Here is a 16,304-nt window from a genome sequence, read left to right as displayed (position 1 = left end):
AAGTTTTCTCTTGAACAGTTTTTTCTCCCTAGCAATCCTACAGTATTACACTATATTTATAAATCATTTGACAATGATAAATTTGCATGCATTTTTATTGAATCAAGAGAAACCCAAAACAGGTAAGAGCCCACAGTGGAGATGATCTCATTTTCGCAAACACTATAAACTTTTTGTCATTTTATTGGTCCAGTTTCCAGTCTCATTTGCAGATATTATTGTTTCAGCCTTTATCTACTTCACTATGAATGAGTCAATACAGAAAATATAGTTGAAGATCATATCCTTCGTAAAATATGGGGACAAGTTGGTAAATTTCATGATATGGATTAGGTCAGACTGCATGTAGCAATAAATACCCAACAGTAAGAAAATCGCGGGATCTGGAAAAGAGGGAGTACCTTCCATCCAAGGCGGCAAGAGCTTATTCACAAGTTGTAGTTTTGTCACAAATTTTAGCTACGATTTTCTTAAAACCGTAGAGCTATCTTTTAACGGATGGAGGAGCAGGGTGCTTCTGTGTAACCATGGGTTAGCGTATAGACTGCGCACACAGTCTCTATACATAAGGCTTGTTCCCAGTATGCACTATGTACTGGTTTAATGTGCAGAGCCTACATACCTAAACATAGTAATACAGAAGTTAAAGAGTAACCACATTTTCAAAAAACTTTGGATATGTTATAGAGTAATGTCAGAAGTTTTGATCGGTGGGGTCCGGGTGCTGAGATCCCCACCATTGCTGAAACGAAGGTGCTTAGTAGAGCGACCTGCACCTTGGACTATGATCAGTGATCCTTGTTAGGCTGAAGACGACTCACAAAGACGATCTATGTGATCTAACAAACAATAAAAATTCCACAGCAACGGACAACAAGTGGGTGCACACCTCAACAGGACCAGGCCCATGCTTGAGAAAGGTGCTGTTGTACTGAAACGTTGCACGGGTGATTAAAGCTGTCCTTTCTTTTGGAAGTGCTGCCTCCCGTTCTATGTGATCTGTCTTCAGCACTTCTGCACCTTTGTTTTAGCGATGGTGGGGGTCTCTGCACCCGGACGCCCACCGATTGAAGCTTTTGATATGCCTCTATGACATATCGAAAGTTTTTTGAAAGTGCAGGTACTCTTTAAAATCAATAATGGCTATACACACACTGAACAATGCTTCCAGGGGAGAATATCTCTGTAATAGAGCGCCATACGGAGTCACCATATGACTGCAGATGGAGTGCCTTCGGCTCTTTAGTACGGAGCTGCAAGTCCTCCTTGTGCCTCAGTACTGGCTATGCCATGTGCATAAGGCCTAACATAGATGGGCGATGATAATAATAATAATAATAATAATAATAATAATAATAATAATAATAATAAAAAGTATGCACATATATTTTTTTTGTAGGACACGCATGTACACAAAATAAACCATGCAAACTCATCTCATTTAGATCAGGGTGTTTGCTTATAACAGTTCTGCTGGTAAATGGTTAAATCTTATCAAATAAATACATGCTTTTATTAATGGTGTAGGCTAAAGGTGTGAGCTCGAGAACACAAATCACTCCAAGCCAGGAGACAATGGAGCCTTTTTTAATGGTTTACACGAAGAACTTGAAAAACCCTGTCGGTGTATTTGTTGATAGTACGACTATAGATATGAACTATATATGTAACACTTCTGAATTGGTTGTTCATTCCTGGCTTATCTATAGATGTTAGGAAAAAAGATTAAGTAATATAATATGATATCAGCATTGTAAGCGTTCCAAAACTATTCCATTCATGTATTGTATACCTTTTTACAGGTGTTCACAACCTCTCTCATGGGCGAGACAGAAATGTAAGAAATATAGACTTATTCATGTCAATGAACTATGCTTAGTGCAAATCTTTGCAGGCAGATTTGGCATTTTACAGATCACATTGTGACTTTATATGTAAAATCCATACTTAGATGGCTAATTTGATTATGCTTCTTCTTGCTGTCCTAGGGGCATATCTATGGCAGCAGAGCTGAGTTGGTCAATTTTCAAAGATAAGTTTGTCACTGGGCAGACACTGTGATTTACCATAGGAATTCCAGAATAATCACAGAATTAAGAGAAAGATAATTGATATTAAACTCAATACAATGAATGGACCTGATCCATAAGACCGAGAGCCACTGCTCTCTATTCTGGCCCAAAAAGAGGGTCCCAAATGAGGGCCCCCCTATGCCCTAATAGGGCATATGGACAGGGGCTGTCCATATGCCCTAATAGGGCATATGGACAGGGGCTGTCAAGATGAAAAAAAAAGTTGAAATATCTGCTATGCTGAGTTACCAGTGCTTGAAGGTACGGTCCGGAAGCCGGTAGGTGCAGTACTGTGGTGATCTCTTGACAATATTTTCCATCCTTAATTCTCCCATGTTTAGTGCTTTTTTAGAGACTATGGGGGAGGTTTATCAAAAATAGTGCAAAGGAAAAAAGGAGCTGTTTTCAAAAGCAACTAATCAGATTTCGACTCCAAATTTCCAAAGAGCCTCTGGAAAATGAGAGATGGCATTTGATTGGTATTTATGGATAAGTACTCTTTTTATTTGCACTACATTTCATAAATCCCTTCCGAGGAGCCACGTTTATGACTACTACAGGCAAAAACAGTCAGTGTTGACTGTTACCAATAGAGACAAGCTAGGTTCCAGCTTTTATTTTTCCAGCGCTATGACCAAAAGCTCCGGTTTTTATCTGCATTAGTTTTCATAAATAAAGTCCATGTTATTGATCCAAGTCATCATTTTCATCTTTACAGATACACAAAAACTGTCACATTTCAAGTCAGTTTGCGAGTGAACATTAATGTGGATGGTGATTTGGATACATGTCACTATGACAACACTGAATACCTCTATGTTATCCTGGGAACACAGCAGCCTCAGCCTACGGACCTTGAACTACAAGCACTGATATAAAAAAGTCTCCCAAGGATGAGAATCACAGGTTGTTCTGCTGGTGGGTCCCCTAGTGATCAGCGGTAATCATGTATTTATCATTCAATTATACCCAATTTGAGATGGATATCTGGATTTGAAGTCAGAGGCCAATGGTTGTAGGTATTTTAAAAATGAATAAGGAGTGATTATTTGAATTCTAGATTGGGCTATACTGTTATATAATTGATGACCTGCGTACGTAACCTTTCAGGTGTGTGTACATGAAGATTAACAATATTTCTGAACATGATATGACTTGTTTTCTGCATTGCTTAGCAGTTTCCACCTCTGCAGCCTCTATCTCTAATTCTCAGCTTCCTCTGAGCCAGTGGGCGAAGCCTAACTGCTATCATGTCCTCTATACACTACACATAGAGAAGAGAAGAATCCTGCTCGCATTTCTCTATTTATCACATACACATAGAATCAGCAGCAGCATGGATGAGATTATACAGCAGTAATGAGCAGTGCAGCTGTGAATCCAGCGCTGGGATGAGATATAACACTTACTAGAAACTGCAGTAGTGCCTTTGTGTGTTTCTCTCTCTCACTTTATTCCCACTTCCTCCTCCCACTCCCCCTCCCCATAGACTTCTATGGGCAGCTGTAACCTAATTCCTCAGTCTGTCTCATCTTGAGGAAACAGAAAAAGCAATACATTTGGAGTGAGTTAACAGTTAAGGAGTGAGTCTAATAAGTGGAGAAAGATACATTTTTCTTTAATAAGTTATATTACAAAGTCGCTTGTACTATTGACTTATTCAAAGTTTGTTGAAGAGCTCTAAACCTTTATTTAACCTTATAACTTCAGTGTATAAATAAGGAGACCACTGCCCTCACCTTTCATTGCCTCATCCCGCTGTTTTTACTGTTGTTTGACGGCAGCCATTGTATACATGCTTATACTGCTGTAACTCAAATATGAGGAGGTCGGGAACAGCTCCCTTCTCATAAATACTGCATGCTCATAAGCATGAGTCCAATGTATTTTTTGTTTAGGGTTAAACAGACTAGTGCAATTTTTTTCCACTTTCATAACACTTTAGACCTGTACTTATGACTTGTGTCTGTTATCTAGGGCAACATATAATGCTAACATACACTTTATCACACAAAATGTATGCACCCATTTTACTGTATGTCATTTATCAACCAAAAATATTCAAAACATTTTATTTTTACTCTTATTTTTTATATCAGTCTTCTGATTTGCTTACTGAAATCAGACACATTTCTCTTGTCTTCACAATAAATAGATATTAGAATTATATAAAGCAACATACAGATGTGTTCTTCCTTACCTTTCCCCTTATCTCATCATATCCTAAGATGTATGGTGTGAGATGACCAGTTTTGAAAAAAAAACAAAAAACATGATATTGATATCATGATATTGATAAACATGATACTGTCACAAGATATCTTTGATTTATGTGTCTATGTGTGGCCGCCATGTGGTTGTGATGTGAATTGCAGCGTGTCAAGGGATTTTCTAACATGTCACGATATTGTATTCAATTTGTTTTATGAGAAATTGGAGTCCTTAACCAAATTCAAGCAAAAGTAAGGGTGGACACATCAGTACAATATTTTTTTTTATTAACAGCAAAGAGCGAAAGTGATAAAAATAAAGTAATATCATTCATGTCTGTTACTCATGTCCTTCTTATTTTTTCTTTAACATATCCACAATGCTGTACAGAGAATGTGCTAACATTATTTGCCTATCTTAAGGTCCTTCTACACAGGCAGATATATTATGCCTGCTAAACAAATACCGGTCAACTATACAGAATGACTATACTAAAAACGATTATAGATCTAATAAATATACAAAATGTCGATCGGTGCTTGTTTGTTTCATTGACATGGAGCAATGATGGCGAGAATGGGAATGGACGATTGTTAATACTACAATTGTTTGTCCTCATACATTTTTTATTCTGTCGACAGCAAATCCTCTGTTTACAAGAGGAAATGTTCTGCCAACAAGCAACCATTTTTCTGGCTGTATAAAAGATGTGATCAGCCGACGAACACAGGGCAGTGTTCGGAAACGAGTGCTCATACGAACGCTCGTTCGCCTGATCATTGGTCTGTATAAAAGGGCATTTCAACACACACACACACACACACACACACACACACACACACATACTAGGGTCTATTTTATAGGTATTAAAACAATTAAAATATATACTTTATAGTATCAGAGCGGCTTGTGCTGTGTGATCTATCTCTTGAGATCAATCAGTCTTGTAGTCCAAATCTGCCGATCCAGCACACATACTCTCATTCTCTCTTCAGCTCTCGGCAGACAAGGATGACCAGACTGTTTGGTTTGATCTCACAAGAGAGATCACACAGCACAAGTCGCTCTCACACTGTCCATAGCTGATTGAGAGTGCCAAGCATCATGCCCACCCCCCACCCCCCCCCCCCATAGTTTAAAGTGAGACAAGGTTTGCGCAGCCCTTCCTATTACATGTTGCACTCAGCTGCACGGGTACGGGCTGGTGAAAGGTTCTCTTTAATTCACATCTTTGCTACAAATGGAAACATTGTAAAAAAATAAGAATATTAAAACAGAGTAAAACCACAGTATGAGTCACAGTGTCTTTGTGGGACAAAACCAATTCCACAACAGTAAATAAAATACTAGTATAAAATTCTTGCGTTTACTGAAGAAATAAAAGCTTCATAGGGTTATGACATAAGATTCTCCACAGGAAGTTATTCCACTTCAATGTTGCTATTTGCAGCGGCTAACGTTGCAACTCGTGTAGATTCAGTTGTTTCTTGAGCTGTCTGTATTCCACCATCCAGCTCAATCTACAGGTATTAAAAGCTCCACATAGTGCAAAAACTTTACCCACAAGTCAAAAACCTTTAAATGTTTTTATTATACTCACAGCCATAAACTGCACTTCTAAAAACAACTACGAAGCACATCAAGCTACTCCGGCCCAACTGTCACAGGGTCACAGAATTGCAGTGTTTGATCTATGGTAGTCTTGGAGTAAAAATCTAAAAAATAAGTTAAGACACGTAATTTACGCCCGTTTGTTCTGATCGGTGAGGATGCTAGGATAGGCCATCAATGTATATTCCTGGAGAAGCCCAAAAACATATCGTTTCAAAACAGCGTTCTGAGGGACATCTCTACAAGAAGTATTTTAACACTGACTGACGATCGGCTTTAGGGTATGTTCACACGTGCACGTCCGTTACACCTGAAATTACGGAGCTGTTTTCAGGCGAAAAAAGCTCCTGAATTTCAGACGTAATGGCATGTGCAGGCGTTTTTCACAGCGTCCATTACGGACGTAATTGGAGCTGTTTTTCTATGGAGTTTAATGGAAAACGGCTCCAATTACGTCTCAAGAAGTGACATGCACTTCTATGACGCGGGCGTCTTTTTACGGCGCGTAAAAAAACAGCCGGTGTGCACAGAACATCGTAACCCCATTGATTTCAATGGGCAGATGTTTGCCGGCGCTTTGGAGCCGTATTTTCGGACGTAATTCGAGGTGTAAAACGCCCGAATTACGTCCATAAATAGTGCGTGTGAACCCAGCCTTAATCCTAAAATTCATAGAGTAAACTATTGAGAAGTGTACTGAAGATTAGGGAAAATCTCTCAAACTGAGTCCAACAGGATATTATTGTACAAGACAACCTAGACCAGATCTGTAAATAGTTGATGGCTAGTGACTTCTAAATTTGTAAGAAAACATAGGGATTTTATCTTGGTGGAACATTATGTAATTTTTATTTTTACTGTTGTAGAACATTTATTTACATTTGCATCTTGACACTTGTCCTAATTTGTAGTATTTACAATGACCTCAAATCAACACAAATCACAGATTATTAAATATTATACTATTTAAGAAACACATTATTTAAAGGCCTTCAATTGAAAGAGTATGACTTAGAACATATGAATTATTATCTTCCTCTCCCTGCAGTAATTTTTGCATTGGCAGATCGTTGATGTCTCGTCTTGACTCATCAAGTTCTTCTTGCACAGAATCCGGAACAGAAATTGGTATGGGGACAAACTGTTGGCTTTGAATTGTGGTTGGCGTAGTTTGGTATGGTATTGGGTGAGTTGCAGTAGGGAGGCTTGGAATGGTCTGTGCCCATGGAAAATAAGTCAATGGTGTTTGCTGCTCTGCATATTCTAATTGGGTTGTAACACATGGAGTGGTGTTTCTTGTCTGTCAGGAAAAATAATATATGTTCATGTTCATTGAGTAGACAACAAAAAAACAAAATATACAAAATAATTATGAAACAGTGCAACCTCTATCAGGCTGGATCACACAAAGCATTTGCATCATGTTTTCATGGTGTATTTAGAGGCGGTGTTGTAAACAATCATGAGTTAAATTTATTTTAGAAAAGAAAAAGTATATGTTCAGAAACTAAATATTAGAATATATTATATATTTTTTGCGAATGTTGTGTACCTGCCGGTAGCAACACAGCCTTATTCAGTTTCATTACTGTGTTGCTGCCAGTGACACTTTAATAACACAATGATCTTTGACCATGTGACCTGTGTCACAGCCAAAGTCGATGTGTAGCTCTAGCCTTACTGCAATTATCTAAACATTTGTACTTATTGTAAGGACAAAATACCAGTAAACCTCTGTTCACATCTACAGCGTTGCCCCCCTTATACCGGACACACAACACAGTGCAGAGTGCATGCAATGCTATTTTTACCGAGGCTCCAAGCCTCAGACACGGATGTGAATAAAGCCTAAACCAGCTGCAAAAATATATATAGGAAAAGTTAAAACAACAAATTGTACTTCCTCTAGTGTCTGAGCTCCACAGAAATAGGATTATTGCACTACGTAATTCAGTATGGCTTGCAATGTCGTGCATTATCGCTGGTGATTTTAGCCTATGGGTTGCGAGAAACTACATGTCTATATTCCGTTTTATGCACATTTGATTTAGTGGTGGCAAAAAATCCTACATTGGCAACATTGGTGATAATACAGCCGTTAAAAGCGTTTATTTCACAGCTATGTAACTGTCCTAAGACTGCGTCCATAACGTGGACGCATTTTTGTGTCTGTATTATACATGCAATACAGGATTCTTAGGGGATCTAAGTTTGCCATGGAGGACATTATACAGCAGTAATGAGCAATGTAGCTAAAAATCCAGCACAGGGGTGACATATAAGACCATGTTCTTATAGCATATGTTCAGACTGAAAGATACAAGGCTGATTCCAATGGAAAACAGTCTCTGAATCCTTTATTTTTTTTTAAACGGATTGTCAAAGCTTTTTTCTTTTTGCAAGTCTTTCTTGAAGTATATTTTGTAGGCGTTCGTGAAGTTTATTCTGAAACGTATTTTGGGGCATATTTTCGAATAGTCTTTTTGAAGTTTCAATGAAAAATCAGCTTATAAAACGTTTTAAGACGTGACATATCACGTCTTTTATAGGAAGCATAATTTTTCCATGTTTTTTAATACAGCTGCATAAATATACGCCTCATACGAACTACACAGTGTATTTCCCATTTAAATCAATGAGAAGCTATTTGCAGGCAAATTTTAAGTGCATAATAAAAGCGTTTTACGCCCAGACATATGCTTAAAAAAAGGGAGGGCAGGCGGGGAATGTCCCCAGAGGCGCAACTAGGAGGGAAGGAAGGGGTAGTGCCGGGGGGTGGGGGGCGGCATGGGCATACAGCAGTAGCTTGACTTTAAACGCATTAAATATACAGTGGGAAAATCCCTTATCTTGACTTTTTCAATGACTTTTCAATGGCTTTTGTTGTATGATATCATGCTGCAACAAGTTATCTGAGTCAAGTTAAAGATGGCTACATACATAGTTACCAGCAGTCCGAATTTTCCGTGACTTTCCTGAATTTACAGAGACAGTCCCGTCAAATTACTTTCCTGGACGTGTCCTGGCAACTGCCATATTCAATTGTATCTGCATCCTCAGGACTCTGAGAAGCCCCTGAAGTCACTATTCATATATGGACAATGACGTCAGGGGCTCCTCCTGGAGAGGTTTCCCCGACTAGAGCATTGCCGATGTTTTGGCTGGGGACTCTGCTAGTGGAGAAGCCCCTGATGTCACTATCCATATATGGACAGTGGCATCAGGGGCTCCTCCAGAAGTGGAATCCCCATCCAGAGCATCAGCAATGCTCTGGCTGGGGATTCCACTCCTAAAGGGAGCCCCAATGGCGCTATCTGCAGACAGGGGAGGGTGTAGCGCTATCTGCAAGATGGTGTGTGTTGCACTATCTACATGGGGGTGTGTGTGGCACTATCCAAAAGGGGGGCTGTGTGGCTTTATCTAGAAAGGGGTTGTGTGGCTTTATCTACAAGGGGGCTGTGTGGATTTATCTACCAGGGGGGGGGGGCTGTGTGGCTTTATCTACAAGGGGGAATGTGTGGCACTATCTATAGGGGGTGTGTGGCACTATCTACAGGGGGTGTGTTTGGCACTATCTACAAGGGGGTGTGTGTGGCACTATCTACAAGGGGGGGTTGTGTGACACTATCTTCAAGGGGGAGCTGTGTGGCTTTATCTACAAAGGGCGTGGCTTTATCTACAAGGGGGGCTGTGTGGCTTTATTTACAAGTGGGGGCTGTGTGGCTTTATCTACAAGGAGGTCTGTGTGGCACTATCTACAAGGGGGGATGTGTAGCACTGTCTGCAAGTGGGTGTGTTTGGCACAATCTACAAGGGGTGTGTGGCTTCATCTACTAGGGGGGAAGTGTGGCAGTATCTACAAGGGGGTGCACTATATGCAGGGGGGTGTTTGGCACTATCTACAAGGGAGATGTGTGGCAGTATCTACAAGGCGGAGTGGCACTATCTACAAGGGGGGCTTTGTGGCTTTATCTACATAGGTAGTGTGTGGCTTTATCTACAAGGGGGGCTGTGTGGCTTTATCTACAAGCAGGAGCTGTGTGGCCTTATCTGCAAGGGGGAATGTGTGGCACTATCTACAGGGGGTGTGCATGGCACTTTCTACATGGGGGGGCTGTGTGGCACTATCTACAAACAGCATGTGTAGCACTATCTACAAGCGGATGTGTTTGGCACTATCTACAAGATAATGCCAAAGGGGGTGTGGCTTCATCTACTAAGGGGGGGAGTGTGGCAGTATCTACAGGGGGGTGTGTGGCACTATCTAAAAGGGGGTGTGTGGCACTATCTACTAGGGAGGAAGTGTGTGCAATATCTACAAGGTGGTACTGTGTGGCAGTATCTACACGGGGGGTGTGCGGCACTATCTACAGAGGGGGCTGTGTGCCACTATCTACAAGTGGGGGCTGTGTAGCAGTATCTACAAGGGCGTGTGTGTGGCACTATCTACAAGGGGGGTGGTGGAACTATCTACAAGAGGCGGTTGTTCATTATGTTACCATATAGTCTCATTAGCCTCAGTTATACAATCGGTTTTAGTCAGGCACACTGACCTCTTTAATTCACTTTCTTTTCATTTATTGTTATGTTAACTACTTTATATAACTATATTGCTTGTAAAATGTCCAAATGGTTTTATGCTAAAGTTACATTAAAATTTTTATTTTTTTAAATTACACCTCATTGGTAGAGAAAGCAAACATGGCGAGGGGGAAGGAGATGTCGGGAAAGAAGTCCTCTGAGTTATACTTACCAACAGCCTGCGTCTCCTCTCTGCTCCCTCACCCCCTCCCCATAGACTTCTATGGGCAGCGTGTCTGTGTCTCTTTCTCTCTATGCTCCCTCCTCCTGCTCCCCTCCCCTCTCTATACACTTCTATGGGCAGCGTGTCAGTGTCTCTTTCTCTCCATGTTCCCTCCTCCTCCTCCCCTTCCCACCCCATAAACCTTTGTAGGTAGTGTGGCTGTCTTTCTCTCTGTGCTCCTGTTCCCCCTCCCCTCTCCATAGACTTGTGTAGGTAGGCAGTGAAAAGACACACCCCACTTACTGCAGTCCCTCTCCTCTGCTCTGTAAATAGAGACGGACAATGCTTGGCAACAGGGAGTGGACAGCAGATTGCATGAATAAAATATTTTAACAGTAAGTAAATTACAAAGTTGATCTACATCAGGTATACTTTTAGATTAGCATAAGTTGTTTGAAAAGTTAAAGTCCATTTAAATAAATGTTTACTTACCGTGAAATTTGTTAGTAGAGGTTGTGAGGTATAAGTCAATACTGAAGGTGGACCAACCACAGTATAGCCCTGACACATTGGCTGAACGTACATATCTCCTGTGTAAGGGCAACTGACAGTTTCATGAGAAATGTACTCTGGGCACGTTGTCCATTGTGTTATAGGCTGAAAGGTGGGTGGCTGGGAAATCCATCCAGTGTAGAATGTGCCTTCATCTTGGATTGGCAGTAATGATGTTGTAGCATCCGAATCAACATATGGAAGTTCAGTGGTATTTGAAACTAGAAATAAATCACAATGACAATATTAATAAAGGAAGTGAAATATTAGGATAGACACATATATTAGTCAAAAACACGAATATGAATGATTACCTACTGACGTGAATGGCGAAAGATGAGTCTGGTAAGATGAGTGCACCTGGAAGCAGATGTCAAATTTTAATTCACGATGAACTCTCTACAAACAGCAAGCATGTAAGATACGCAAATACAGATTAACGAATCTGTGAAGAGACACCAGCATTTTCATTGAAGGGAATTGAATATAGTTTTTCCCGCTGACAAGCTGTCTTGAGAGAAGGCATTTGAATTATAATACATATATACACGCATGTGCATATATATGTATATATATATATATATATATATATATATATATATGTATATATATATATATATATATATATATATATATATGTAGCCGTCTTTACCTTGACTTTTAACACATTTAATAAACAATCGCTACATCTCTTATCTTGACATTTTCAATCGCTTTTGTTGTGTAGCAAGTTATCAGACTCAAGTTAAAGATGGCAACATCCATGTATATATATATATATATATATATATATATATATATATATGTAAACACGTATACATACATGCAGTTTATATATATATATATATATATATATATATATATATATACATATATCGATATGTCCCTCCTTACCTTTTCTCATATCTTAACATATCCTGAGATGTGTGGCGCGAGATAACTAGCTTTAATCCCAGTGGTTGTTATTTGCATCCTGTCAAGGGTTTTGCCAACTTGTCGCGATATTGTATTGAAGTTCTTACATGAGAAATTGGAGTCCTTAACCGAATTCAAGAAAATGTAAGGGTGGAATCATCTTTATATACATGGCATATATGGAAACGGAGTAATGTAGCTCTGATATAAAACTTGGCAATAAAACTTAGCCATGTTAGCCAAGTAAGGAACCTACTGTTAAGATGTAATCCCTTTTATGCTTAGATCACTATATATGGAGAAATGTGAGGATGGGTAATCCATTTTTCATAAATACATTGACATACTTATTTTGCATAAACTTTCAATACCTAAAATATTTACTCAAAATATAACATTGAGTCATGTTACCGTGGGCATATTGGAATTAGTACCAGCTAAATTCCCTCTTTTTCTTTTGAGAAGTTCTTTGACTGGTTCCTTAACTCGCACACCAAGATAAGGTCGGTTTTGGTTATGTTGGTGCTGATCTGAAGTCACAGCTAGAAAACAAAAATAGGCAGAGTGGATATGTGAGGGAATTTTTTTCACGTATCATTTAAAAGGAACAGATTAAAGGTCTTCATGACTAAGGCATCTTGTATCTTCTTCTCTAACACAACTTTCTAAACTTTTCATAAAAAATATCACATTTCCTACCTATGCAAATGTATGTATCTTCATGGTTACAGACTACAAACAAACCCTGTGTAGTCTGGTTCTGCAGTCATACTCCCTTCTATCTGCCCGCTCCCTCTTACTGTATTTGGTGACATAAATCATTTGGTTCCTTTGTGGAGCCATAGCTTAGCACACTTTTGTAAATTCTAATATTCTTGGCCATATTACCATATTATACAGGTACAAAAAAAATGTCAGCATGCATGGGTGCTTTTTGTCTTTAACACAAGTTTTATTAAAGGTTTTCCAAAGTTATACAAAAATAAACAAGTCATTAACATTGGAAATATTGAAATGTTTTTTTACAAATTTATGAGATCGCAAAAAGCATAAAGATTTAATCTAATAGTCAGTTTACACATACATGTATTAGAAACATACTGGGTACATAATAAGATAATCATAGTGTCGTTAATTAATAATGTAACCAGAGTTGAACTTCCATAAGTTAAATTTTTACTATTTTACACCTTTCCAATGTAAAAAAAAAACTAAATTAAAAAAAACCCACTAAAAACATAAAAACATACAGACAAACATAAAGTCCCTGCTCTAGGATTTAGAATATACATAAGAACCCTAATACACTTTTATGAGGTCTTTCTATAAAGGAAGCTGTGAGCCATTAAAAGCAAGCCATTTAGACAATTTGTAAACAAATTCCTGTGTCTTATGTAATCTTGTGGAAATTAAATGCTCCATAATACAATTGTACTGAACCTTGTACAAGATTTCTACCTTAGACGGAATAGAAGAGCTTTTCCATCTCTGAGCAATACTTGTTCTCGCTACAGTTAGCACATGTACCATAACTGTACTATTCTCAATGCCTATATCCTCTAATTTCAAAGAAAGCAGTGCTACTTCTGGTCCCCAAGGAACCGGAAAACCGATTATGCTGGTTAACATTCGTTGTATCTCTACCCAAAACGGAGCGATGACATCACAACTCCACCAAATATGTAATAATGAGCCAACAGAAGCGTTGCATCGCCAACAGATATAGGACACCATAGGAAACATTTTGGATAGGCGGTATGGAGTCATGTACCATCTATAAAGCAATTTTCGAGAGGCTTCTAGATGATTTACACAGTGGGAAGACTTAGAACAGATTTTAAAAGCCGCCTCCCACTGTTCAATACTATATGTACCTCCCAACTCCAATTCCCATTTTTGTATAAAATTAAGGGTAGGCAAAGAAGATTCATCCTGATGAATTGCCTCATAGGCTTTAGATATTCCTTTAGTTATCAACTTGGGGTTATAAAAATATTTTTCATAATTAGAAGTGGGGGCATTGACTGTAAACTTAACAGTGGAAAGAAAATGTCTCAACTGAAAATATTTATAAAAATCCTTAGGGTTTAGATCATATTTAGAAGAGATTATAGAATAGGGTAACAATAGATTGTTATCGTATAATAATTCCAATGAACTAATACCTTTAGTAGTCCATTCTGAAAAATTTGAATTAGGTATGCAACGTTGCACCATAGCTAAGGAAACCATACTACGTCTAAGAGGAAGAATAGAGGCATTATCAGACACACCCTTCCAAATCTGAATAGATGCTTTAATTGTAGGGGATGATTTACCCAATATGTGTTCCCCCATCCTCACCGAGCCCAACACATCCTTTAAGTCTGAACTGTGTAATATATGCGCTTCTAACTCCACCCAGCGCTTATTTTTATCATATAACCACCAATGTTTTAATTGGTCCAAAATAGCCGCATTGTAGTAAGCAACAATATTCGGATATCCCAGACCTCCTTTAGCTTATGACAAATGCAGTATTTTTGCTGCAACCCTTGGCTTCTTCCCATTCCAAATGAATCTTGTAAACACCATTTGAATACGTCTTAGAATAGATTTGGGAATTGGGATTGGGAGGTTTCGAAAGTAATATAACAATTTTGGGAGGAGTAGCATGGGTGCTTTTAAACACAAAGTAATAGCGAACTGTTATATAGAGGCATAACTTGAAGCTCCTGGACCCCAATGCAAAATCTATAACAGGGCCCCCCACTTACCATGTATCATTTATAATACTGGTATAATGCATAATTCTTAATATAATACATTCTTCTTAAATGGCAGAAGAGCCATTGGGTGCCCTGAGGCAGGGCCACCATCAGGGCGGTACTCTTGTCAGGGGCCAGGCTAAACAGGAGCCCACTGCAACCACTGGATGTGTAGATAGGGGTCGCAGCGGTCACAATTGTGAACGGTCCCCGTAGCCAGGGGGACCCACGGCCCCCCACGCTACATCTGTCATGACGTCATGACGCTGTGCACTGGCTAAGATACAGGGTACAACAGACAGTATCACACATGGGCCCTGTATCTAAGCCTACCACATATGTTACTAATGTTTTTTTTTGTGTTTGTGCTTTTTTTTACAGGTTCGGTGTTTGGACTATGTCGGAATCGAGGACTACTTTGATGATGGCTTTTTATATTTTTTAATAAAATGGTTAAATGAGGTTTTTTTTTCAATAAAATATTTTTCTACGTCCTTGTATTTTTTTTAACTTTATTACTACCACCTTAGTAATGGCCGCTTTCTGATTGACAAGGTCCATTACTAAGGCAGGGCTTAGTGTTAGCAGATGCAGAGGCTAACACTAACCCCCATTATTACCCTGGTACCCACCGCCACCAGGGGTTTAGGAACAGCCGGGTACGATCCAGTTCCCGACCATCTGTATTGATGGTCGGGCACAGGGGCGGCCACAGGCTGGTATTGCTAGGTTGGGAAAGCCCAAAAATAGTGGGCCTTTCCCGCCATGGTAATGCTAGCCTGCTGCTGCTATATTGAGCTATTAGCTAAGCCTGCTACGAATCTGCAGTCAGGCCCACCCAGGCTCCAGCCTCTACCTCCATCTCCATGGTGACCTAATGATGTAATGTGATGCAAACATTGCGTCACTACATAATCCAAGTTTATTAAAGAACTAGATGGAACTCTTCAGGGTCCGCCACGCTTTTAAAATATGTTTGCTGTCTGCTGCACTTGCATGGGGGAAGAGAAAGCTGGCAAGGGAAGCCAATTAATTCTGCTCTCAATAGCAAGATATTGTGGACTGGTCGAGTGCTAAGTGGTAGCCAGCACTAATATATGTATGTGTATATATATATATATATATATATATTTCACACACTGTATGAGAAGGGGGAGGTGAGAGGTGGTTGACGTTGTTCATTATGATCATAGGGAATCTGTCACCAGATTTATACTGCCCTATCTGAGGGCAGCATAAAGCATTGACAGACATCCTGATTTCAGGGGTCTGTCACTTGTCAATATAGTGTCATTTTCATAAAATTACTGTTTACCAGTTGCAGCACAAGCTGAGAGCGTGCTCCCCGTGCTGCTGATTGACAGATTTCTCCCTATTACTGTGCATGGAGAAGAAAGATGTCAATCAGCGGCGGTGGGTGGGATTATCCCGCATATAATGAATATGGAGGAC

The 16,304-nt window shown here is 39.4% G+C and overlaps 1 protein-coding gene across 1 annotated transcript in view; it reads right to left on the bottom strand.

Moving 5' to 3' along the window:
- Positions 1 to 6,823: 6,823 nt before the first annotated feature.
- Positions 6,824 to 16,304, bottom strand: part of POU2AF1 (POU class 2 homeobox associating factor 1) — a 60,560-nt gene continuing 51,079 nt past the window's right edge. Inside the window, exons 2-5 of the mRNA XM_075838792.1 lie at positions 12,517 to 12,647; positions 11,505 to 11,550; positions 11,131 to 11,411; positions 6,824 to 7,194 (exon numbers count right to left, since the gene is read on the bottom strand). Of these exons, the coding sequence (XP_075694907.1) occupies positions 6,877 to 7,194; positions 11,131 to 11,411; positions 11,505 to 11,550; positions 12,517 to 12,647 (776 nt within the window). The 3' untranslated portion in view covers positions 6,824 to 6,876. The remainder of the gene's footprint in view (positions 7,195 to 11,130; positions 11,412 to 11,504; positions 11,551 to 12,516; positions 12,648 to 16,304) is intronic.

Source organism: Rhinoderma darwinii, chromosome 10 (assembly GCF_050947455.1).
Source record: "Rhinoderma darwinii isolate aRhiDar2 chromosome 10, aRhiDar2.hap1, whole genome shotgun sequence".
In the NCBI taxonomy this organism is placed as follows: Eukaryota; Metazoa; Chordata; class Amphibia; order Anura; family Rhinodermatidae; genus Rhinoderma; species Rhinoderma darwinii.
Note: the sequence above shows the minus strand (reverse complement) of the source record. Positions and strands in the feature narration are given on the sequence as shown.